This window comes from Drosophila suzukii, chromosome 2L (genome assembly GCF_043229965.1).
Source record: "Drosophila suzukii chromosome 2L, CBGP_Dsuzu_IsoJpt1.0, whole genome shotgun sequence".
Classification (NCBI taxonomy): domain Eukaryota; kingdom Metazoa; phylum Arthropoda; class Insecta; order Diptera; family Drosophilidae; genus Drosophila; species Drosophila suzukii.
In genome coordinates this window covers 11,219,792-11,246,039 of record NC_092080.1, presented here as the reverse complement: position 1 = coordinate 11,246,039, position 26,248 = coordinate 11,219,792, and the positions used below count along the sequence as shown (strand labels likewise).

General features: G+C 39.5%; 2 protein-coding genes across 6 annotated transcripts in view; one reads left to right on the top strand and one right to left on the bottom strand.

The window, feature by feature from the left end:
- sick (sickie) overlaps positions 1 to 26,248 on the top strand; it is a 172,680-nt gene that overhangs the window by 92,803 nt on the left and 53,629 nt on the right. For 4 of the 5 annotated variants that reach the window (XM_017082734.3, XM_017082695.4, XM_017082710.4 and 1 more), the window contains exons 4-6: positions 22,015 to 22,145; positions 23,071 to 23,179; positions 23,700 to 25,220. In XM_017082734.3, coding sequence (XP_016938223.3) covers positions 22,015 to 22,145; positions 23,071 to 23,179; positions 23,700 to 25,220 — 1,761 coding nt within the window. Of the gene's footprint in view, positions 1 to 15,697; positions 15,905 to 22,014; positions 22,146 to 23,070; positions 23,180 to 23,699; positions 25,221 to 26,248 lie in introns of those variants that run through there. The other variant, XM_065868401.2, reaches the window with a different exon arrangement.
- Positions 2,115 to 5,121, bottom strand: LOC108016179 (solute carrier family 53 member 1). The gene is made up of 6 exons (XM_017082806.4): positions 5,035 to 5,121; positions 4,634 to 4,971; positions 4,155 to 4,489; positions 3,384 to 4,091; positions 3,163 to 3,329; positions 2,115 to 3,106 (listed from the first exon to the last, which is right to left on the bottom strand). The coding sequence occupies exons 1-6, from the start codon at positions 5,101 to 5,103 to the stop codon at positions 2,792 to 2,794; spliced, it is 1,932 nt and encodes a 643-aa protein (XP_016938295.3). The 5' UTR covers positions 5,104 to 5,121; the 3' UTR covers positions 2,115 to 2,791.

Below are 26,248 nucleotides of genomic sequence, written 5' to 3'. Positions count from 1 at the left end.
ATAAAAAAAATAAGAGAAAAAAGGGGGAGAAGGTCGCAACATTTTTAAAAAGATAAATGGAAAATTTGAATTCGCAAAACAGGACCCAATCATAGAAAATTTTTTTCATAATTTAGTAGACTATAAGGCGAATACATTTCTTTTTGTTCTAAACATATTTTAATGTAGGAATCAAAAAAGTTAAAGGTATGCATTACAAAAACCCTAATGAATTAATAAATGTTTACCTTAAATATCATAGTAGTAATAAATACAAATGTGTTAATAGTCTTCAAAGTGTATAACAACCTAGTTTGTTTCCCATTTTGTTAACACGCACCAATTACTCCCTAATTAAAATTATTAATGTGTTAAAAAAAAGGGTCAACAAGTCGCATTTAATACAAAATAATTTCTGGCACTAGCAGTTACAAAAGTCAGCTAGCTTTTTTAACCCCGTAGCTATACTTAAACTTAACTTAAATGCAATCATCCCGAGACGCCCCATCGATTCCAAAATCCTCCCCTCATGACCCCCAAAATATTGCATATCCAATGTCAGGGATTTCCTTTGAATTTAGCTTAGACCGTCATAAGACATCCGGCACGCATTTCTTTCTGCGCTTTCCCCGAATTCCTAGCAAGTATAATATGATTTATTGGTTTGTTTGCCGGAAATTACAGGCAGTTGGGTCCTGGTTTTGGCTTATTTTTTTTGGGGGGTTCCGCCTCACACCTCGACCAACAGATGTCATCAGGAAAATGGCAGGAAAAACTCCAGAAAGGCAAACAAAATTGGCGTGCTACAAGTTTAAAGAGAGGAAAATCTCTGCCAGGGGGAAAACTCCGCAAAGTGCTCTCTGAAAAATTCAAAGCAAGAAGATGGCAAAATTAGAAAACTTTATTTGCCCAATGTCTGTGGGGAGGTCTTCGGTTTTGACTCCGGTTTTTTGGGGGACCTTTCTTTGGAGCGCCGTGTTTGCAACCCCCGGGGAAATCCTTGGAGTTGCAGACAGGAAACGGAAGCTTTTGTGTGGCGACCCCCCTCCCCCCTACATTTCCCCACCCTCTGAATTGGTCGTTTAACTTGGGGACCCGGCTGAATGTGTTGATGACTTTCACTGACTATGAAATTTAAATGCGTTACGGAAATGTTTTGCGTTCGCTCTTGGCCGAGCAGACAAATAAATTACAAGGGATTTTTATGGTCGTCCTTGCGCCTAGTTCGTGGTAGGCGACGCAATCAGGAGGGGCAGCGGTTCATCTAAAGTTGCGCCATAAAACTTTCACTTGCTGGCCGTGTGGCATCGACCCTCCCGGGTGTTGTTTATAATGTCTGCGGTCTGGCGACCTAGACCCAGCTCTGGGGTTCGGGATCCCCGCCAGCCACCCGGAACGGTGACAAAATAGCAACCCCAAAAACGCTACACCTAAATGAAAATGTTAAAAAGTCAAAAACTTTACCAACCTCTTACGAGAGAATCTTTAAATTCAGAACTATTTTTCAAATAGAAATTATAAACATTAGAAATATATTTAAAAATAAATATTTTATATGTTTGCAATGTCTATATTTCGAATTTAAAGTAAAACCTAATTAAAAAGTAATATTTTTGTACTATATGTTCAATGAATATTATCTGTAAATCAAATTGGTTGTAACTTAACCACCTAAAACACCTTAATAAGTCAATGGTTTATGTTATTTTTCGTTGTGTACCATTAGCAACAGTCCTTGCCTGGAATTTTTTTAATGCAAAATTCAAAAGCATTTTAACGACGGCAGCTGCTACTGAATTTTGCATTTAGAGTTGGGGTCGTTTTACTTTGGGGAATTCCAATTTCATGGCACTTCACAAGTTCTCTATTTTTTAAAGCACTGACTGTGATTTGTTTGAGGACAACCTGCTGGCAGGAGCAACATGTTGCAGTGACGCACATAATTAAAGCAGGAGGACGCTTTCCCAAACCTCACTTGAATTTATATCCAGAATTTCGTTAAATATCTACAAGATTCCAGCAACAGCTGATGACGATACAGCCCCAAAGTGCACAACTCCCACCATTTATAACTGCAAATTGCTTTGGCAGACATGCCAACAATATGTATTGTATTTATAGCAGTCGGTAACCGAGCTTTCCTTCTGGAATTGGCTTGAAAGTAACCCCTGAAGACGGGCGAGGTGGTCCTTTCAAGGGGACGAAATTCCCTTGGTCGATGTTGGGCTCCCGAATCCACCCCCTGAATTGGATGAATCCGCCCACGTGCGTGTGTTCCGGTGGCTCTCTAATTCGCATGCATTTATGCGTGACCATGAACATGGAGCAGACCCAATCCCCCTGGATCCCAGGACACCAGGATGTCCCTCCTCCTGCTCCGAGCACGAAGTGCACTCGTCCTTTTCTGTGACCACTCTCCACTGGCAAATTGTCAAGTCCTTGTTGTCCTCAGCCTCGTCTGGCTTAACTTTTGTTGTCCTGCGGGCTTGGTTTTTTCCACATGGTCTGCTCCTCTGTGCTGAATTTATAATTCCATTTGTGGTTTTAATTTCGTAAATGTGAGATTAATTTTATTCAATTTGTGTGCCCAGAGTTGAAGGGCAGTCTGTGTTTAGGTCTGGGTGTAAACGCTTCATTGACTGTCAATTGTTGGCAATTGAGGCATTAAGATAGAAGGGTGAGGAATTTGGAAAGGAGAATTGGTCAAAGCCATTAAGTACCAGGATTTTCTACACAGTCTTAAATTATTTTTAAATATTTAAGACAGCATATTTTTATATTTAAAGCACTAGCTGGTTGATCACAATGCATCTTAAAAATACTTTTTATCTAGATTTTCTTTTCCATAATTTTCCGTGTCGTCCATTAAGCTCTCCAAGAACCTCTCCTCTTGAGGATTTAATCTCGTTATGAATATATCCCTTGTGGCCCTGAATTGTCCACAATTATACAAATGCTCATTCTCCAGTCGCATAAAATTCCACATAAAACGTCTCAATATCTCGCTAAAACTGATAATCGTTTTGCCATTGTGCGGGGCAATTACTTCCTGACAGACCAAAACAAACTCCAAAACCCAAACGAATCGTAGCAGTGCATTTTCCACAATAACAAAGTAATAGAACCACTAAAAAATATAAATGTGTTATGTATTTGTAAGGTAAATTAGGTTTAAGATATTACCTTGGGATAGACCAGATTTTCACGGAGAAAAAGGTTCTCACCCTTCCACACTCTAAGCAAACCAAAGTCCATTAGCAAATCCCAAAGCAGAGAATATATTGAAGAAATAATGCATATCGTTATATAAGCCCAAGTCCAGGGATTTTCAAAGAGAATACTGTAGTTGGCTGAATATGTTTAAAAATTAGTAAAAGGTTCTTAAATACTTTCAAGCCACTCACCATTTGTTTCCATTTGGATTGTGGAAAATACCACCTCCGTTACAAACAGGAAGTACTTCAAGGCATTGATCAGATAGTCCGTGGACTTGGATCCACTGTCTCTAAAACGCCGAAGACTCTGGCAAAATCTAAACCAAGCTGGCAAACATCGAATGACAGGCACCGCGTAATCAGGCTCAAATTCGAAGGCATCTGGCCAATGCAGGAAATACCTTACATAGAACCTTATTAGGTAATAGTGATCCACAATTCCAACTACCAAAGAGGTCCACTGATCCGCCACCCAAAAGTCCACAAAGTTCACAAAGAAAAAGGGGGCCAAAAGGATGCGACCCACAATGGCCAGAAGCCAAATCCTGGCTGAGTAGAAAAATATCGGTATGGGGTTCACGAACAGTACAATAGCAATTGCCAACTGAACCAGCGGTATGTAATGTGGATCACTTATATAGAACTCTTTGTGGGGCAAGTACAGCAAAACACTCAGAGTGCACAGGTAGCCAAAGAAACTGACTATTTCCAAGGCTCGCATGGCACCAATGGCATTTCTTCGCTCCACCTCGAAGATCAAGACATGGTCAATCCCCTTCTTCTCAAAAACTTTTATATTAATAGCCAGGCAGAAACCATAGGTCACACCCGATATAGGTCCTCTAAAGAGGCTGACAAACACGTAACGGAACTCTGGGCTCATCTCTAGGGAGTAATCTAGTCGGTTAGGAAAAACCATATTTATATCATGAGATTGTAATATATCTAACAACCTCTTACACGAGATCACACAAATTATAGCGGCCACCAAAAAGAGGCCCAGGAATAGGCCAGCGCAGAAAACATGAATCGGAGGAGTGGGTTGGCCCAAAGGGGGAACTCGCAGCTTGGCCATTGCTTTTGACCGATCTCCACCGGCCAAGTATTCTGTATACAGATCCTCCGTGGTTCCAATCATCCGATCCAACTGAGTGGTCATGGCAAAACTCGCCCTCATAATAAATCGCTCGTACCATCCTGAACCAGCCTCTGACTTTAGGTTCTTATCGTACTTCTTGCAGATTTTGCGAAAGGCTGTCATATTCAAAGTTTGGTAATTCTGCAGCATAATGAGGCTAAGGGTAGGTATAATTTTAGCTTTATAGTGTTATATGATACTTATGAAAATGTGGGGTTCTAAAGAATTCGCGCTTGTGTGGCTTTTAAGCATCTATAAAGCAATGAGGCTAGGGAAAATGTATTTTAAGTAAGACAATTACCTCAAATAAAACTCGCTCATGGCCAGTCCGAGTTTTTTGAGTGGCGGCATCTTGCGGTTGTCCTGATGGCTCCTCGAGGAGGTGGATGCCCTGGATGTTACCGATCCTCGAGGATCCTGTAGGGTGCGATGACGGCCCGTGAGTGTTAGCTGGTAATTGAGAGTGGCCAATTTGCGATGTGCCTCCGCCTGTTTGTAGACAAAAAAGTCATTCACCTTGGTCAACTCAACTTTGCAGGTGGCGAAGAAAAGTAGCTCGAAGTCCCTATAGTAAGCGTTATTCGCAGAGCTTCTGTTCGGAGCTTTGTCCACCGCATTCAGTATCAAGTTCTTAAGCTCCTGGGAAATTAAATTAAAATTTCAATCACACGTATAGGAACTCCAAAACAAAATCCAAGTTACATTGTAGTTCATATACTGGTGACGCCATTCTGGTACCATAAGAGTATCTAGAGTTTTGCCAAACTTCATTTTTATAGGGTTTTAATTTTTTGTGAGCTCAGATTATTTGACAATTAAGACAAATATTATACAACGTATATAACAGTTAGGATTAAAGAATTGGTAAGGAATTGGTATTCCTTTAAAAATGTCTTCCTTTAAAAATTATGTGATTATATTTACTCCCTTTGATAATTTTCGATTGGCCTTGAGCATTATTATTAGTTTGCCTAACCATATTTTTTGTAGCCTAACCACAATTTGGCTTAAAACGCAACCGCCCTTAAAATCTCTAATTGGACAGTTTTCCTCCCTTCCGTGACGTTGAAATTCTCTTTCCTTTACGATGAAAAATTTTCCATTGTCCGCGGACAACCCACGCAAATTTTGACATGCGTTTCCCTTTCCTTTCCGTTGAAAGTTGACAATTTCGCTTTTGTTTTAGAGGACGCTGTCCGCAGAATCATCAGCTCATCCTCCTTAAAATTGCCTGGCTTTTCATGTTCAAGCAGACCTAAATATATCCCTTTTTTTTGAGTTTTCCGCCTTTTTTGAAGTGACTGCGTTTGGGTGTATTATTATAAATGAAGAGAAAGTCCTGGAAATTGGGGTGGCTGAGGGTAGGCTTTACTTTTGCCAACTCTTTAAGTTCGCAATCGTTTCCATTGAGTCCCACAATTCGATTTCAGTTGCCAGCCATTAGTCATAAGAAAAGAAAATTGGGAGGTGGGCAAAATGTCGTCTACAGGCATCCCTCGATGAGTAGTGGGTGGCCAGAAAGGACTTCCATCTCACCTCAGTCAACATCATCAAAGCCTGGTATTCATCTTCCCCTCTGCGCCGCAATGTGAAAAATGTGAAACAATTGCAACGATGATTACTTTTTCCAACAGTTTTCCCCCCCGTTGTTGTTGTTTGGTCGTAAAGGAAAATTGAATTGCCAATGGGCGGAGCTTGAAGTTAGTCCTGCCCTCCAGGGACCTTTTCCTGGTGGGTTTCGGATGGGGAAAATAAGACACGGACGGACCAAGATGAAAACAGGTGAACTCCATAATTATATGCTAAATACTCGGGTAATTAACTCCCCCGGGAACATTAACTATTTGAAGAACTTGAGTAAGCTGATGGCTAAGGCTCGGGGAGATGAAAACTAAGCCAAAGGAGAGTGCTGGCATGTGCAAAAGTTAAGACTCAACATAAGTCTTCTGTTTCGAAAGGGGAAAATTAACAGATGTCAGCAGAGTTGGCTTCATTTGTGATATCCTGGAGAAAAAAGCTTTTTAATTATAAATATCTAAAATTACATTCATAAATATAATTATACTTAAATTCAGAAAAATCCACTAAAGGCTAGTTAGTTTGTTATACCAAAGCTATCTTAATTTTACCCATATTTGTACTTGCTTTTATTATAAAAAATGAACAGATTTTTAAATACAGAAAAGTTAGTTTAGCTTTTAATAAGTCAAACTTTTTCACAAAGTTTTTCCCGTGGTCAGCGGACTTCTATAGAATTTCCAACAGATTTTTTTGTGGCATGTCCTAGCTGGACAACCATAACCAGAAGGCAAATAAAAATATTTGCATAGACGAACCGTTCAACAATTGGATAGACGGGCAAGTGAACAATGTGGGGATGGTATCAGGCGGCGGAATCCGGGGACAGACTATATAAAATGAAAAGTAAACATTGCACTGTCCGCCGTTTGCCATTGAAATGATAAAGTGCCCGGCTGAGCTCCTCGCCGCCCGGAAAGCTTCCCCGGAGTACGACAAAAGGCAATAAAATGCATGCTTAGTGTTTTTGGTAGCGGGGGCTTAATGGCATTAGAAGAAGCAGAGGGGTCTTCGGGTGCCTTGTGGAGCAGTCAGTCTGGAGTTACAGCTGGTTATAACCGTATGTTGTGTGCGGCAACTCAGGCGAAAGGCTTTCATGCTTTTTGGATTTGTCCAAACAAAGATTTATTGGGTCTAGTTTTAGTTTTTTTCTTGAGAGTGGCAGAGGGTATACATGTTGTTTTTTAAAACTGATTGTGTTTGTAACAAGTTGAGGGGAGAAAGTTGTGGAAGAGTTTAAGAACTAGTCTGGTTAAGGAGGGCTTTTATCAGGAGTTACAACTTATTCTATTCCAATTGAATTCATATCAAATTTTTGAATAAAATACATATGAAATAAACTTTTGAACCCGAGTGGGGGGAGATCTTCCCATTAAATATTAAATACTTTAAAAAGTACATTATCTTGATAAGCTTCGATTCAATTAGCACTCACTCGCCTAACCACATAGCAAATTATATCTCCATTTAGGCATGACAGCTACATGAACTCGAATGGCATTCCAAGACAATATCTCCACAGTAAATTCAATCAGCTTTGGCTCCAATCTAGTGGGTTCAAGACTTTGCACCTTTTTTCCAGCTGTCTGCAACAACTTAATCGCATTCAGCCACTTTCTTTGCCGCCCACTTCTCGCGAACACTCTAAAACCCAACTTCAATTATAGTGCAAACTCCGTCGAGCACTTTCAATCCGAAACTCGTTTGGCCGTTTAATCATTGCGATTTCGGGGCTACATCGCACATGCCAAGTAATTGCAATCATATTTCGACACGATGACCAGCATGCATTGGCCATAAACTTCAGGCCCCTAAAAAAGATTCAAAAATAAACAAAAAGTGTCAATGTTAGTTATCAGCAACTAGCCGAAGATACAATACTCTTTATATATACTTTTATGCTTTTACAAATTAAAGATAGTCAATAAGATATAAAGTATCTAGACAAAAGACAAAAGGTTTGAGGAAAATGTTAGTGAGTGCCTGAAATAAATATTTTATAATTATTTTCTTAATTCCAAAAATGTTTTCCAGATATGAATATTTTAGAAATATTGTTAAGATGGTTTTTATATAAATATTTTTAAAATATGAAAATAATTTTGTTTGACAAACAACTATGTTAATATTCAACCCAAAAATGCTTTTTAATTTCTAGTTAAGGAAAATACCCATAAATATCTGAATGTGTAAGTTATTGTATTTACCTTTTTGTAGGGTACCTTTTAAAAACACAACAACCGGCGTCGTAAACTAGATCTAACAAGTTGAGTGTGCGCCTGATCGGCTTAGAGTCAAACGAGTTTTCCGATTGAAATTAAGCTCAATGATTAAACAATTTTACTTTCTGCCATTTTATCCCTCTGCCTCCATTCCTGCGACGGTTTATGTGACACGAAACTATTTACTATAATTGCTTACTTTGTTAAATTGCGGCGATTTGTTTGCTGGCCAACAATAACTTGGAGCAGCTTAATTGGTCTCGTTTGCCACTCGGTTCAGTTGACCCCCATCAGTTGGGGGCATGTGCATTGAACTTCAGGGGAGATCGACTCCCCTCCACTCCGTACACATCCTTCCCCAGAAGTGCAAGTGCCAAGTATTTTTAGACCAGCCAAATGCAGCAAACCAACAGGCAAACAGACAAACGTCTCCAGTGATTCAGTGCACTGTCGGAAATAGCGGAAAAACTAAGCATTATTTTAATCAGAATCAGCTGGAAATAATGTAAAATAATATATAACAACTATTCAATTTTTTTTTCAATTTTTCTTCATTTAAATCTACTTCAGAAATAATTGTCCGAACTTAATAAAAAATTTCTTAAATGCGTTTCGTTACTTTTCCATATCTCTAACCAATATTTCCCCTATTTGATTGTCAAAGTTTTTTATCATTTCATAGGGTATACAATGTAATGTATACTATACATATTTTTTTAAGGTGTAGCAGTCCAACCACCTTCATTTCCAGCCTCGAACATGTTGGTGGTGTAAAATGGTATGGTCGGCTCTTTGGTTCGCTCTTTTCTCTCTCAAACATCCTCTCTTAAACATCCTATATAATGTTCCTGTTGCTTCACAAAATAAGTAATATAATTATAATACAATATATTATTAAAACAAAATGTAAAATCAAAAAACTATAAAATATTTAACAAAAAGTTACTATACAAAATAGATAAATAATTCCAAAGCAAATTTTAAAATGTTTTATTTATAAAGTACTGTCTTATATCTGCTAGGTCAAATTGGATTAAAATATTTTTTTCTTAACTTAAGCATGTTTTTAATTTGAAAAAAAATTCTAAGGCTTTTTCCAACTTTCTTCAACAACCTCCTACAAAAAATTATTTAAAACCTAAAATAACAAACAAAGTTTTAACTAAAAATATATTGAATAATAACGATCCTTAAATATTACTTCATTGGTTATTCAGTTGTGGTGGCGTTAAAAGGCAAAGTATTATGAGGGTGGATATCTCTGAGTATCGCATAAAATATTGTTGGCCAGGAAAAGATCCCCAGCTCTTAAGAGTAAATATGTCTGGCAAAGAGAATTCAGAGAGACTAAAAAGAAAAACCCCGGCAAAAGCGAGTTTTTGAACACTTTGCTTTGTTGCGTCGGCGGATGCGGTCGGTACATTTTCGAGCGGATTTTTCGGATTGTTTTGTTTTGTTTAGCCGGTTTTAATGGCGCGTGCCACTCGCAAAATAAATGGCGGCAAATCAAAGAGTGCGTGAATAAAATTGATTAACGACGAGGCTCGTTTACCAGTGCCAAAATAAAGTTAATGTGCTAAGTGATAGAATTTCGGAAATATTTCTTGGGGATTTTACAACATATTCGTACAAAGTTTGTACTTAAAAACTATTTAACCGGCTGTTGCATACTTTATGGCTTTAAAATCCCACCATCAACATTATCCTCAGACTCTTTAGCAGCCCCATAATTATCGCCTTATCGCATCGCACACAAATTAAAAGGCTTACGGCAGACAACCCAAACAGAACCCAAAAAACTGCCAGACCAGACGATTTTGTCTCCCCGGACCGGCGGCCAGGATGTTTTATATATCCTAGATAAGAGTCGTGCGTTATTTAAATCCTTGGAATGGTTATGATGTTGGTGGTCCCCTAGGAACAAAAAGTTTTGCGAACAAAAAAACAAAGGACTGTTTTAATTATATTAATGAGACGACGCAAAGCTCGACTAATTAAGAATGATGTTATGCGTAATTCGATACTATAGCATTTTCATTTAAAAAGAAATGTATTAAATACCACCTCTTTTTGTGAATACTCTTTTTCCAATGAATTTTTTGCCTTTGATTTATGTTTGACCAAGGTTAAGAAACATTTCGTTTTGTTCAAGTTAGGAACTCAATTCTATCTATGGGCTGCTTATCCAACCACAACATCGTTTAGTAAAGGGTTCATTTTATCTGAATTCTTATCAGTCAATTTCACCCTAATTTACCACCTTTCCATTTGGCTGGCTCCAAAGTTGTCAGACTGTCTAAAGATTCAGAACCCAACGGTAATTAGTCGCAGACAATAGAACTAGAAGCTAACCAAAATTTGGTGTGCTAATCTTCATTGTCATCGGTTTGGATCACAGATGCTGCAGAAGTTGCAGACCCGATGTCTGATGACTGGTTGTTAACCGGTTTCTTTGGGTCTTAAGGCGCGTGTCTTCAATTAATCACCGCCTCGAATCGGTTGGTTCTTTAGAGTTCTTGAAGCGTGTTCCCCTGCTTCTCTAATTTAATTTTATTCAAGTGGCAGCTGGGACCGAAAGGATTATGCTTCCGCAAGTAAGGAGTTTGTGTGGATATGGCCATACTTGGGATTCCAGCTAATTATGGTTACCAAGACCAAACAGCTTTGTCGGGGATTTTCAATTTTCCAATGCTGCTGCTCTTCTGTCTTTGACATCTGACAAACTGACAATCCAACAATCTGACAAGCGGGTAACAGGCGCTGTCAAAATCCTTCTGTGGGGGAGCATTGAACTCGAACCCTGCTTGAGCAACCCTCACAGAAGCCGAATTGAAATCAAAATCGAATCCAAAAGCCCCGCCAGAAATTCGAGATATCAGAAAGCAAGCTGTCAAATTATCAAGCAAGTAAAATCAATTGTTGAGGGAGCCCAAGAGCCGCGAGAGTTCCTCTCCTTTCAGTTCAAAACATCGGCTAATGATAGGGGCATAATAGTATATAATATCTCGGGGCTAGGCGTGTGAATAACCCGAGGTAGCTGACAGTTGAGGGAGAAATGTGTATTATTAGTTGATGGCAGCGTAACGCTAATGATTTAATTATGGTAATGATAATGGCCGGGGGGTAGACGGGTTAAACTCCATTTGGTTGTGATGACAACTAAGTGGCTGTTGGCATAGATTATGTTGTTGTTTCTAGAACGACATTACAGAATATTTTGAAAGTGAAACCAATTATTCACTCTACTTCATAAACTCCATATTTTCTGCACAGCTTGGCATTTACTTTGCCTTTTCCTTTTACACTAAACTATTCAAATTTTATGCAAATTGCTTGACAATTTATAAGCCATATATGTGGGTCTTAGGTTTGGAAAAGTTGCATTCCTCTTTCGATATACGTTGCAAGACCACCCAAGCCTTTCCTTCAGAAATACTGATTATCTTTATGCGCTTCTTGTCGCCTTTTTCAATTGACCAGCGGAGCGGAGAATCAAGATCCCCGACAGCACACGGAAATGTCAATTGCAACTTCAAAAGACATTCGAACGATTATGAAATATTTATGTGCATACATTTATATTTTTCCGATTTAAATGCAAGATGTGGGCCACACCTCGCACATTGATCTTTGGCGGCCCTTTCAAGAAGTTAATTGGTTGACTGGCAAGTTGGAAAGGGTAAAATAGCCGGGAAACGAGTGTCATTTTGAGTTGCCCAAAAACAGTGAAATTCGTATAAATCTGTTCACCCCACCCAACTTTGCCCTGCTTCCTGTCAGTCCTCTAGCACCCATTCAATGCAAAATGCCGTGACAAATTGTTGATTTGCTTTGACATATAAAAAGAAAAACGCTTTTGTCTTCAGGTTTCCCTTGACATACCCAGCAGTTTTGGATATGATAGAGGTTTAGGGAGTCTAATAAAAAGTAGGGAAAATAAATCTAAGATAGTACAGTACCTACCTAATATAATGGTGTAAAACTAAGACAGTCCAGTTTGAGGAAAACTATTAAAAATACTCAATTGAACATTATTTATTGTCTCTCGTAAAGTAGTCACTTTAGAACTTTGAAATATTGGTTTTCTTTTAATGTTCTTCACCTTCTTCGGCGAGTAGTAAAATAGATTTATTTCCTGTCCACAAAAGTGCAGTGCTCATAAACTAAAAAGTCAAGGGTATCGCAAAAGTTGTGACACTCTCTAAACTTTTATCTTTTTCCCTTTGTTTTTCATTCGCCTTTTCCACTTTTGTATATTTAAGCGGAAGCTAAAAGAGTCTTTCAAGTTGATTTCTGCTCCATAAACTTGTCTATTTCTGTTTTGGTCCCCACTGTTCGCTGGAGCGCAAAAGGCAACCCCCGCATTTTCCCCCAAAATCCCCATTCTCCATATAATACTTACCCCTCATCTGGCGTTCCGAAAATTTGGAGCAGCACGTGCATTTGCACGTTTTAAATTTGTTTCTCACTCCCCTCGAGCCTCGCCCCTTCATTTTTATGCCTTTGCCTTTTGTTTATATTTAGATGGAAGTATTTTTTTTATGTCAGTTAAGAGGGGATTGTGGCAGCTTGGGGGCGGGCTTTTTGCCATAAATCTCTTCAGAATTTATTTGTTAAAGCCAAAGACGAAGTTGGGTTTGATATGCACTGCATGTGCTCGTAGCGCCACGTTGGAGTTTCTGAAAACCCGACAAACATGGTGGTGATTGAACGCTAGCATTGTTAGATTTATGTTTCGAGACGCTTCAGGACAAAGACAGGCCAAATGGGCCACAAACTCCAGACTAGTCCAGTAACAACAATGGCAAAGTTAAACCGTTCCCGAGATCCATTAATTTGCTGTGTGAATTTCCTTTCAAAATTGCATTCTAACATGGGGCTATTCCCAAAAAATCCTACCACTTACCACTTCGCCCTCTTCGGCTTCTTCAGAATTATGTTCGTGACGATACCACTTCCTTCGGCCACAATTGTAGGAATACACTGAAAAAATATGCCCTTACAAAGTATTTTAAAAAATATTTTAAAAGAATTTTTTTTTACATTTATTTAAAGAATTTTCATTTCATAATTTATTCTAATTTTAATTAATTCAACCAGATATTTTTGTTAGTATTATATATATTTTTGTTAGTATTATATTTTTGTTAGTATTATAAATGTATAACTTTGTATTTTTTATAGAGGATGGATGATTTGCTTACTTTTGAACATTTTTTTTTTGTTATTTTGTAAATCTTTTTCTTGTTTCTTGAAATAATACCCTTTCTGGTTTCTTTTTTTTCGGTGTTTTTACATATACCTCGGCTTCTATGTATGCGTGTCTTTCAACAACTTTTTGCCACTTCTTTGCCGCATATTAAATTATTTTCCTTTGGCCAACTTGTGGGCACCATTGTACGTGACTAAACGTCAATTTCCAGTTCTGCCCCGATCCGGGCACTATGCAAAATGCATTTTCTAAAACCGATTTTAATAATTCCTAGGAGCGCCCCTCGGGCCTCTTATGTGTCGGCATGAGATAAGACCTGGGTAAACGACTTTGCCACTTTTTATGCAGTGTGCGAAAAGTGCAATGCTCTGATAAGAACATCAGTGTGTCCTTCCTCTGGAAAGTTTCCCCAACCAAACTGTCGGCCGTCGGCATTTTAAGTGTGTCAAAAAAGTTACGCTTCAAGTTTGGTACGTGATATTTCTCCAATCGAACGATTAGTTATCGGCGATTATGGAGGGTTGCAAAGAGATGGGAATCGGTTACAGAAGTGGAAATTATATTATGGGCTATGTAATAAAAATGTCAACGATGCTCAAGGGTTTGAGTGCTCAGAAAGAAGATTACTTAACATGGGGGTTTAAGAAATTCAACTGAAAAAAGAGTGCATTTTGGACAAATACAGATATAGAATTTCATTTGGATTTCCTTTAAAATTTATTCAGAACTGATAGACTTAAAACTTTTTTCATTACCTTCCTTGTACCCACTGAAAACCAAGTCATCCTGGGTCAAAAGTCTTGTGAGCACATCGTTTCCACTCCAGCAATTTATTCAGCCTGCCAAGACTCCCCTGTACGAGTACTATTCATGGATTTCTATAGATGCCCGCTTAACTTCCTGTTCCACATCTTTGCCTTGTCAGGCTCTTTGGGCCCAGAGTTGAGTGACAAACGACGAACAACAAACAGCAATTTGCAACAATTTATGGAAATTATGCAGTCAGTCGGGGGACTCTCGGTTGAGTCGAGTGGTTTTCGGTCTGGCCTAGTCCGGGTTTAACGCCAAAGTTCTGATTGTCGTAATTGTTGCTGTGACAGTGCGATTACGCAACCGCTGCAAACTTTCAATAAATCAGAAATATGTGCCCATAAGTCAGAGTCGAAGGAGAATAACTGACAATCCCTGTACACGTGTCGAATCCCCTGTTACATTTATCGAATCGAATGCAGCCCTTTTTTGGCCATTACATTTTACGACAAATTGATTAAGCATGAACTTCGCACCCTCGCAGTTTTCTGGGGTGCTGTGAAAATATTACCACTTTGAGAGCATTTAGCAGGCACTTGAAAAATTCCTAAAAAAAAAAAAAAGAAAAGAAATGGCAGTACGAAGGTCGCCCAGTTGGTGGGCGCAACTGCCACCCACTCACGTGTCACGCACACGTGCGTATTATTTACACGCAATAATTTTTTCTGTTCCAGCTTTCCATCCTGGTAATTGAAGTTATTGATTTTCCTGCCAAGAACCCGCAAAAAGAGCAGGGAATCTGCTCAATTTTGAAGAAGGATATACGGATATACCCTATAGCCAGTTGAGCAATCTACCCCATTTATAATTTTTTTGGGCCTTTCTCGATTAGCCGCATCGGCAGTCATACATCAAAAACAAATGTCGGTCTGTCTGGTTTGGTTTGTCTTGCACGGAAGTTGCAAATATGTTCACTTAATTGCATTAAGTTTGAGCTCGCTCGGCCCAAGCAACCCCCATTTGTTTTTGGGTTAAGATCAAAGTGCTCCGCAAATATTTCGCTTTGGTCATCCCAAAATGGATTTTTTTTTTCCCTTTTCGCCCTGTATTTGACTTGGGGGCGTTGCGACCAGACATTTTGTTTGATTCGAGTCCATTTGTACTTGTATTCCAGCATCCCCCCTTAATTGCAAACTAATTACACAAAGTAAACAGTCCGTTCGGATATCTGAGCTTATAATTAGTGTGAAAATGGTGTTTATGTAATTAAATGCGAATGGTGAAAAGCGGGGGACGGAAATCGAGTTAGCTGTACCTAATATTGGATGAAATATTTTTAGGAACAAAGTTTATATATATAGAACTTTTTGGGGAGCCCAAGCATTTTTCTTTTGATGTTCAGAGGAACTTCCAGAGTTTTGAGATGCCTCATAAATTTGTTAAAAAAGCCATAAAGTATACAACCTAAGAACTATTAATACTAACAAATGAGTCTATTAAAAAGCCATTCATTATTTATCTTTAATAAAAAAAGATATTTTTATAAAAAAAGTGTGCAAGAACTTTATCCAAAGTTAATCGCCAACCTTAAGTGTCAAAAATGTGTAACTCAAAATCGTAATGTGAGAAATAAGCAATTAAAATTAAAGCTAATTCAGTGCCAAAGTTGCATTTAGATGCCAAATTAAAATTAGTTATCGATAATCAACATCAACCCAAAGAAAATGGGTAATGCATCATCCTCATCGGCGAATGGTGGAAAAAGTTCACGGAAATGTCGCAGTCTACCCAACTCACCGGATGTCAGAAGGTAATCAACGAATCGAACTTTCATCTTATATATTTTTTTTTCCGACTAAACGTCAGTTTACATTTCTGGCCACTAATGAGTGCCATCATGCGTACCAAAAACATTCAAATTGAGCCAAGTGTCAGCACAATAAATCAAGACAATCATCCCCGACTTCTGGTCTATCTATATCCCAAAATGAAAACAAAGTTCCACCAAATTTACGATAATTTTTCAAGCTAAGCGAGATATTTTTAGAAGAAGTCTTTTTTCGAGGAGCTAATGGAAATGACATTTTGTGGTTCCCAAGATGTTTGCGGGCAAGTGCAAATTTTCCCAGCTCTCTCCAGATTCATAATTAATGTCGGCGCGGTCTGTACCGACTTAGTCTATATCTTTGTGGGTTCTTTAGGTATATACACATGTCTGGAGGTGCCGAAAGCGACACAGAAGATGACACGCAATGATCGTAGGACCGAAAGTACATGGATCTCAATGAAGAACTTCTGGCTGCCAGCCAGACGGCATCTAAATTCAGCTGGAGTCTCTAGTTTGTTGCCCTCTCCCCAAAAGAAATGCATTGCATAATCCAGCGATCGCCTGAGTTCAGCTGCCTTACATATACATATTATACAAATATTTCAAAGTGCATTTTTGATATACGAGCACTGCGGGGAGCACTCTGCCAACCCCCTGAAAATAATCTTCAAAAGGCAACGCATGCCGAAAATCAACCACCGTATCTAAAAACCTTTCAGATATGATGGAAATGGTGTGACATTCGCCTGTCCCCTCTTTTCCATCTTTCAAAGTCAATAAATAAAACATTTGGCCAAAGTTGCATAATTGAAAAAGAGAGTAAATGCCTGGGAATCTCGGAGTGCGTTACGCCTGGGTGCTACTTATCAGAAGTCCTGGTGCAACCCTTGGTCTATTCCAATTGTTTGAACAACCCCCGCACGAGGCATACATATGTTGTGAGACTCGTCAAACAAAAATATAAAACACAAAATGTTGTCAGCTGCATTTTGCTCAAAGTGTGAAGAAAATGTCTATTTTATGTAATGTTTGGCAAAGCTATAAATACCATTATAAGTAAAGCGGAATATATCCTAAAAATTAATGTATGTATCTAAAAGATGAAAGCAAACTTTACTAAGTGAAGTACATTATTGCTTTCTAAAATGTGTAGCGCCGAATAAAAATATCTTATGATGGGGTCTCTTTTAATATTGTTGTGAAACTAAAAATATGAATGGCTTTATTAACTTTACTTTGTGTGGAAAAATATCAAGCACTTTATTTACAATCTTAAACATTGTTATTTATTTCAAAGAGTTATTCTTTATAGGCAATATTTTCTTTTAATTCAAATAACTCTGATTTTGTTAGAGGCAAATGAAATGGAAGTTACAAAGGGGACTTTTCTTTTGGAAAGTCTTAAAAAATTGTCTTTTAAAGTCGTTCCAAAAAAGTTCTTGAAAAGAGGTTGACTCTCTTAACTCACTGCCATCGCAAAAAACGTACTTATGTAGGCTACCCACTGGGTTGGACGCTCTGGCACAAAGAAGTGGAAGTTGCCACTTGAGTTGGCCAAGTGTGGAAGCTTCCGAAGAGGGTCTCTCTATAGGGCGGGCTTACGCCCCCGTCCCTCGAGTCACCACTGCCCTTTCATCCCACTTTGTGTTCTTATTCCCACTGTTTGCTTGGCCACTCTCCATTTGCGGCTTGTTTTTAGGGCTCAAGCCAACCTGCTGCATATTTAAAGATGTCAACCAGCCAACAAAAGGTGGCAGTCCAACGATGACGACAGCCATTAGCAGGCTAGGAAACATCTTTGAGTTTGCCGATCTGGAGTGGGGAAGGTGTATCTTAGCAGACGCTATTAATTGTTTCTTGTGGCAGCAGTAGAAGCAGCAGCTGCAGCTGAGAAAATGCGTCTCCGAAGTGCCACAAAACAAGGAGAAGTTTCGCTCCGCCGTCTAATAACTGAAAATCGTGACTTTATGTCTGCACTTGAAAACGGTTGAACACAATACGGCTGTAGTTCTGTTTCTTTTGGGCCAGAAAGGCAGGGGATTCCCGAGGGGTCTGGGCCACTATGTAGATGATGGTACACGACTCTTAAGAATGAACACGTTCTCCAGCGTATCGCATTACCAGCATTTCTAAGGGCGGAGACATTGTGACATGGCTTTTAGTTATGAACAAAGCCGGTGTTGATTATGAGCTAAATGCAAGAGTGAGATATCCCCAAACGACTTTCATCAGCAGAAAATATTTTTTCAAGCGAAAAACTACGCGGAGTTGGTGGAATACTTTTCACAACATGATTACTTTATAAAGAGTTACAGTTGAAATGTAAACAAAACACAAAGAAGCAAGTTTACAAAGTTTTTATACCCATATAAGATTTCTATTCTGGAAAATGCACTACCACTCCATTTGTTTGTAATTTCATTGGAAACATAGCCAAATAAACAAACCGAATCGATTTTCAATTAGATGTTCTCACAAGGCATAAACATTCTGAACCGCAGCTCCCTGTGAATAGCTCTTTAATTCGATTCTGTGTGTTGGCCACTCCTTGGCCCTATCAATGGCATATAATTATGCTTATTGCCAGCCATTCAACACCTACTCAGAAGTCCCATGTCCATGGGTACAAAGAAAGATACAAAGAGTAAAAATAAAGCACTCCTAAGACCAAGTAACTTATTCTCGAGTGCCTTCTTGGCCAGGCCAACTCGCATAAATTGCAAACAGGCCTTGGCTGTTGATTTTGGCTGACAGGCGGTCCAAGTCGAAAAGTTCCGATGTTGGTGGTGGTGGGGATGTATCCGTTGGATGCGGTTTTGTTTTGGATAGCGGTTCTTTGGTTCTTTGGCTCTTTGGCGGTTTTGCAGTAGCCAGCCGAATTGCTGTGGCAAATTTATGAAAATTCTCTGCGCTTAACGGCAAAACCGCCACTACAACTGCCAAACTCGATTGGTTCAAGGGGTTTTTGGGTTAAGATGGATGTGAAAATTGGCCAAAGCAATCTAACGTGAAGAGTCTAAAGAGATTCATAGAGTGCGGCTTTCGTAGGTGCAGTCATTTGAAGGAGAAAATCTTCCTTATGTATTGTTAAATATCTCAAACGCCAAAGGGCCAAGCTGGATTTCGAGTTCTAACCATAACGGGCAAACTGCATGCAATACTCTCATGTGTGCAAGGCAATAATAAAAGCGAAAGATGCTGCATAAAAGGCAACTGGCATATTCCCAAAATGGTCACAGCAGGCACAGCCAGCAGAGCCTTCTTATGTCCATACACGTATCCCCACTCTCGTCTTAATTGCACTGCGAAGCAAAATTTGTGAAATATTTTAAAGTCTGATATGGGGTAAACAAAATAGCCAGAGAGAGAGTGAAGTGATCCTAAAAGAATATAGAGGCTCTACGAACATTTACGCTACAAATACCCTTAACAGAAAATTTAAAAATCTTAAGGATAATAAGTTTGTAAAAATTTAATTTGATTTGATTTCAATGTAACTATTTGTATACAACATAAAAAATTTTTAAAATGGTTTAAATAATATATGATATGCTTAGTTTCTAATATATAAAAATAAATATAAATAATAAAATTTAGTATATCATTTAAAGAAATCATTTAAGCTTTTATGCAGGTGGAAGTTAAAGGTTCCTGTAAATGCGTTCCCGATTTCATAAATTTTTTTCTGTGTTTAGAATTCACCTTTGTTTTGAGTGTAATGCTTGGCTTCCCGAGGCGAGTCAGGCTTTCAGAAGCTGTTGCCATGACAAATGCAACTCAAGTGATACATTGTACACAAAGCAGCAGCGAAATGCAATGCAAACTAATGGGCGACCAGGACGAGAAGTTTTCAGGGGGTGTGGATGCGGCAGGACCTCATATATATAAATACAGATGCCATCAACGTTTCCCCCGCCAACCGGAAATGTTTAGTGACTGGTCCAAAACTGCGTGGGCTTGTGGGTTTCTGGAATAGAGAAGAGGTGTACGTATGTAAGGGGCGGTGCAGGAGGTAGAACACAGGTGAATGCCACCAAGAGGCAGTGGAACCAGAGGAATCAGCCATCCACAGTGGCAGCTATTATGGGAAACACACACCCGTGGCTCATTCAGTCAGCCAGGAAAGGTCAAAGACATTTGGCAGCTGTTCCTCGTTCTGTTCTCCTCTGTTCATTTCTGTTCTGCATCTGTGCAAATCTCCACATCTCCAGCTACAAATCAAAAATGCGAACTAAAGACGCAAATTCAATTTGAACCAAAAGCATGGGGGGAAAATATAGCAAATAAAGAGATGTCGAGGCGCCCGGCGCATCACTTTTGACATGCGACACCTGAAAGAGGAGATTGCAACCAAAAGATACGAAATGCATTCCCCACTCATAACAAGCTGAACAGTAGTTTTGTGTAGGAATTGATGAAGAGCTGGGGTTTCAGACAGGAATTGTGTAGGTGGGGATTGGGAATGTCAAAAGAAATGTACAAATCCTTCATTAGGAAAATAAGATAGGAAAGATAGTGCATCCTTCAGGGATTTCATTAAATCTGGTTTATGTTAAAAATTTAAAAAAAGAAAATGGAAAAGATAGAAATTCTCTAATCATATTGGTTTTAATAAAAATAATTTGAGATGGAATCCCAAAATTATTTAAGTATGTGTGAATTAAATTCAAAGAAATGATACAATTTTTTTCAGGTATGCCAAACTGTATCATGTGTGCTTCTATAAATATTACAAATATTTTCAATAAACCTGGAATATTTGCATAGGGAGGTTAAACCACGCATGAGCTTTCATAATATACAAAGGTGTTCCTACAATTCAAAGTTAAATGTGTGGAAAGGAGTGTCTTGTTTGGGGAAAAAATCGACATCCTTTCAAAAATCGCGCCGACAAAGGCAAATCCAACTCCGTAAACGTCTTCACGAACAATATAAGATGCAAATAAAATAATGTGAAAGTAATTTTGTGAGATTTTGCCAAGTTTCGTTTGCTGTTTGTCTGCGCAATGGCAAGTAAAAATGTCTTGACGGGGGGAAACATCCTTTTAGAGTCTGGCATGCGTATTTAATTTGCAGTAGGAGCCACGGCAACTTCATTTGTCTGTCAGCTTTGTTTTTATTGTCTGCTTTTTATTCATTTAATACAATTGTTACCAGTCCTCCGCCTTTTTCTGGCTGACTTATTAATGGCCCACAACAGAAGTAAGATACATTTGTATCTCGTAGCTTTGTCTGCAAGTTGTCTCGGTATCCCGTCCAGAAGTTTATGTGCGCGACTTATTAAGAGTTAGTGCGTTTTATTATACTTCTCTTTTAATTTGCCTTCTTAATCAGACTTATGACTAATTGCGCAAACTTGAATGAAAAGCTCTGGAAAATTGTTTTGTTTGACTGGGTAATTAATGTGGGATGTCGGCTGGGAAAAGGTCCACGTTTTTACTAATTAAAGCAGATTTTACAGGGATAATGAATGTATTTTTTTAAAAAAGTTATACCAAAGTTATTAAACATGTAAATCTTCTCATATTTTTCTAAATTCTAAAGGCATTCCCATTAAAACCAATCTCATGTCCGGCATAAAATTACTTTTTATGTAATTGTGGAACAATTATGGACTAGCAACCAATCACGAATTTTCAATGGGGCTACTTAACTACGCTTTTAAGAGGTCTGCAAACAAAAGTATCTTTGTCGCATGACAATCAACGAGATATGCAAATTTATGGGCACGAATCATAAAAAAATTTACTGCATTGCCGCGTTTTAAAGTCGTTGTGTTTCTCTTCTTCTTATTTTTTTATTGCACCAAGGGGCTTGGCGGCAACAGCAAGCCATACGTTCATTAATTTATAAGCGTAAAATTATTTTTAAAAGTATCTTACAGATACTGAAACTGCAGTCCATGCAAATCTGCGATTGCAGACTGCCTATAAATATTTACAGGGTGCAGGGGGCGTGGGCGTCTGCCGTTTAAACCATAAAGAACTGTTTTTAAAAAAAACACATATTTGTAATTCTCTGGGAATTCATATCATATTTTCGTTATTATATGCAATGTTAATAACTTTATGTACATTTTTTTTCGATTACAGACAAATTGCACCCGCCTATGCGAAGGTCAATGGCGGAACTGCCATTCCATTGCCAGCCACCGTGATGGTTCAACGTCGCTGTCCGCCGGACAAAGTGCGTCCACTGCCACCCACACCGAATCATACACCATGTGAGTACTCCATCTGGGGTGTGGGAAATTTATTAAAAAATATTTTAAGCCCTTAGCCACCCCCTATGCGCTTTAAGGGAGTTGAGGGACCTCTACTTCCCCGTTGTTTACCGGGAATAAACAAATTTCGGGCCCGGGGCACAGCAAACAACCCCCAAAGCTAAAAAGCCGTGACTGCACTTAGCCCTTTCAAATGCGTTCTCTGGGTGGGATTGTGACCGAGATTTTGGCATCACAGGGGAGATCCTTACTCCGCAATCAAAGCACCCAGGGGACCCGTTTGGGGTTAGAACTCCGTATTACCTACTCCTTTTTCCGTCAAGGTGATGTTGATTTGTGGAAAAGGTAACTGAATTCTTCATTTAATTAGGAGGCAGGAGAGTACTTCAAAAAACAAATATGTACAACACTCTTTACTTTATGCTGAATGCCAAAAGAGATACCAACTTTTGTATGTGCTTACTATACAAATTAAGTACATTTTCGAGGGAGAGTTAAAAATAATAAATTATATTTAGTAATCCATATTCATTCATTTTAAATAAAGAATTATGAGCATTGAACTTAAAAGTTTTTTCATGCATTTGTGACCCGATTTGTAAAAGAGTGCCCTGCACAAAACGCTTTCTTGCTCTTGAGTCACTGTCTCGAGCCTATTTATAGATCATTTTCACTCTGCCTAATGATTTATACAGCAAATATTCGACTGGTCTCTGGGCAATCATAAATCTCGGAGCACAGACTCCTCCCAATCTGTTATCAGCCTCACGCAAGGCAATTAATTAACTTTAACGTCCGCATTGCCCTTTCGCCTTGATTTATAGGTTGACTCTTTCTGTTAAGTGGGCGCCGAAATTCATGAAATCGAGTGGGTTAGCAGTTCCTTAAAACACTCTTTAAACCCCGATGCGATTCTTGTTTTCAGCGATACCGGGCCTGGGAAAGAGCGGAAGTGATTTCAATTCGAGCCGTCCAAACAGTCCGCCCACCAGCAATCACACAATCCAGAGCCTCAAGAGCGGAAACAATAACAGGTAAGTGCAGCTGGAGGACCTTCAGAAATTATTGTATTTTGTGTGTACTCATTCGATACGATATTGGATAATAATAGTAAACTTTAGCTTATATTTAATCTTTAATCCTTGAGCAAAACTTAAGTAAACTCATTTCTAGATGTTGGATCATACAAATGTGAAATCATACTTGTTAGCTTCCAACAATACGTGATTGTTTTCAAAATATTTTACATAACTCATAATTTATTTTAAACTTTATCCAACTTAATTCCTTTATAAATGACAAAAATATGTCGTAACATATGTAAGCTAGAGGATTGAGTGAATGATTCATATGCGTTTTGATTTCATTCATGCAGACCTCTATGACAACAAAAAACTACTTTTTTTTCCATATTTCAAGAGATAATAAAAATAAGGAATATTTTATTTATTGTCTCATATTTAATTTAAATATACAAAATATTTGGATTTTTCTTTAAACACTTTTTATACTCATAGGTATAATTTATTATTATATATTATTTGATCCTTTCAGCCTCCGACCGCCGAGTGTGAAGAGTGGCCACCAGAGTGGCATTCCGTCGCCGAGCAGTCCTCAGACCGCTCCGCAGACGCAGAAGCACTCGATGCTGGACAAACTGAAGCTATTCAACAAGGAGAAGCAGCAGAATGCGGTTAACGCGGCCTCGGTGGCCAGCAAATCGCAGATCCAGTCGAAGAGGACCTCCTCCTCCTCGGGTTTCAGTTCCGCCCGCTCGGAGCGCTCCGATTCCAGCCTGAGTCTGAATGACGGTCATGGCTCACAGCTGAAGCCGCCCAGTATTAGCGTGAGTTCCCAGAAACCGCAGCCCAAGACGAAGCAGTCAAAGCTACTGGCTGCCCAGCAGAAGAAGGACCAGACCAACAAGGCCACCAAGCTGGACAAGAAGGAGAAGAGTCCGGCGAGGTCCTTGCACAAGGAGGAGTCGGGCAACGAGTCCCGCAGCTCAACAATGGGCAGAACAGGAAAGTCTTCGCTGGCTCGAGGAGTTGGGGGTGTTGAGAAGAATACCCCCAAGACGGCCTCAAAGTCCTCGCTGCACTCCAAGTCGGATTCGAAGAGCTCCTTGAAGGCCCCCCAGCTACTGCAGAGTCCCAGTGGCGGTGGTTTGCCCAAGCCCATTGCCGCCATAAAGGGCACAAGTAAATTGCCCTCATTGGGTGGAGGAGTTGGCCATCCACCAGCTGCAGAGCCCCAGCAAAATCAGCATCAACCGATGCTCAAACGCGAAACCAGCGACATATCCTCGAACATATCCCAACCGCCGGTGGTTGAGCCATCCGGCGGCACACATATCCATCAGAACGCACCACCTCCACCACCCTACTATGCGAATAGTCAGCCAACGGGTCACATATCATCGCATGGGTATCTGAGTGAGCCCAGTACTCCGCAGCACAGCTCGGGTATTGGAATCTACAGTCGCCTGCCGCCTCCAAAGTCCGCCCTGAGTGCCCCTCGAAAGTTGGAGTACAGCGCGGGACCACATATACTATCATCACCACCACCGCACCAACAACGACAGCCGGGCTTGCCGCGACCCCTGGTCAACTCGGCCCCCAACACACCCACCGCGTCGCCGAACAAGTTCCACACGATCCCCTCCAAGATTGTGGGCACCATCTACGAGTCCAAGGAGGAGCAACTGCCGCCACCACCACCATCCTCCGCTGGCGGTTCAATCCTACCCATGAGACCCCTGCTCAGGGGCTACAACTCGCACGTGACCCTGCCCACAAGGGGAGCAAGGGGTGGCCACCACCCACATCAGTCGTATCTGGACTTCTGCGAGTCGGACATTGGCCAGGGATACTGCAGTGATGGCGATGCCCTGCGAGTGGGAAGCTCTAGCTCACCGGGTGGTTCACGATTCCATGACATTGACAACGGATACCTTTCCGAGGGCAGCAGTGGTCTCAATGGACCCAGCTCATCCGGAGGTGGCATTTCACATGGAAAACATTTCCTCAGCATGATGCGGGCACGCACCCAACTGCCCACCACCATCGAAGAACGGTGAGTACGAGGATTAACTTGTATTAATTCGGTAAAAATTATTTAGGGACTTCGAGATTTCTTAAAAATATTTCACAATAAACTAGATCGCCGTCAGAAATACGAAAAAATACTAGACGAAGATAGGCTAACATTTTGACTATTTCTTAAAGTAAAAGTTTTGATGTAGAATATTAGAGAATTCAACCACAAGCTCATAAAGGTATCCAACATCAAAGTCGAACTAAAATAACTAATGTTATAAAATCTAGAAGTCCACTTTTTGGGACCCCAAAACTGAAAGCTATTGGAAATACGAAAAAATCGAACATGAAAATGGGTTAAAATTTGGACCAACGCTTAAAACTAATATTTTAACGTAGAATATTAGAGAATTTTTCCACAAACTCATAGAGGTATCCCACATTAAAATCGGACTACAATAACTAAAGTTATGGAATCTATAAGTGCAGTTTTGGGGTTCCTTACTGGAAGCCGTTGGAAATACGAAAAATTCGAACATGAAAATGGGTTAAAATTTGGACCAACGCCAAAAAGTAATATTTTAATGTAGAATATTAGAGAATTCCTCCACAAACTCATAGAGGTATCCCACATTAAAATCGGACTACAATAACTAAAGGTATGGAATCTAGAAGTGCTGCTTTGGGGTTCCATACTGAAAGCCGTTGGAAATACGGAAAATTCGAACATGAAAATGGGTTAAAGTTTGGACCAACGCCTAAAAGTAATATTTTAATGTAGAATATTAGATAATTCCTCCACAAACTCATAGAGGTATCCCACATTAAAATCGGACTACAATAACTAAAATTATGGAATCTAGAAGTGCTGTTTTGGGGTTCCATACTGGAAGCCGTTGGAAATACGGAAAATTCGAACATGAAAATTGGTTAAAAATGGGACAAACGCTTAAAAGTAATGTTTTAATGTAGAACATTACAGAATCGCTCCACAAAATCAGAGAGGTATTCCACATCAAAATCGGATTGCAATAACTAAAGTTATGGAATCTAGAAGTGCAGTTT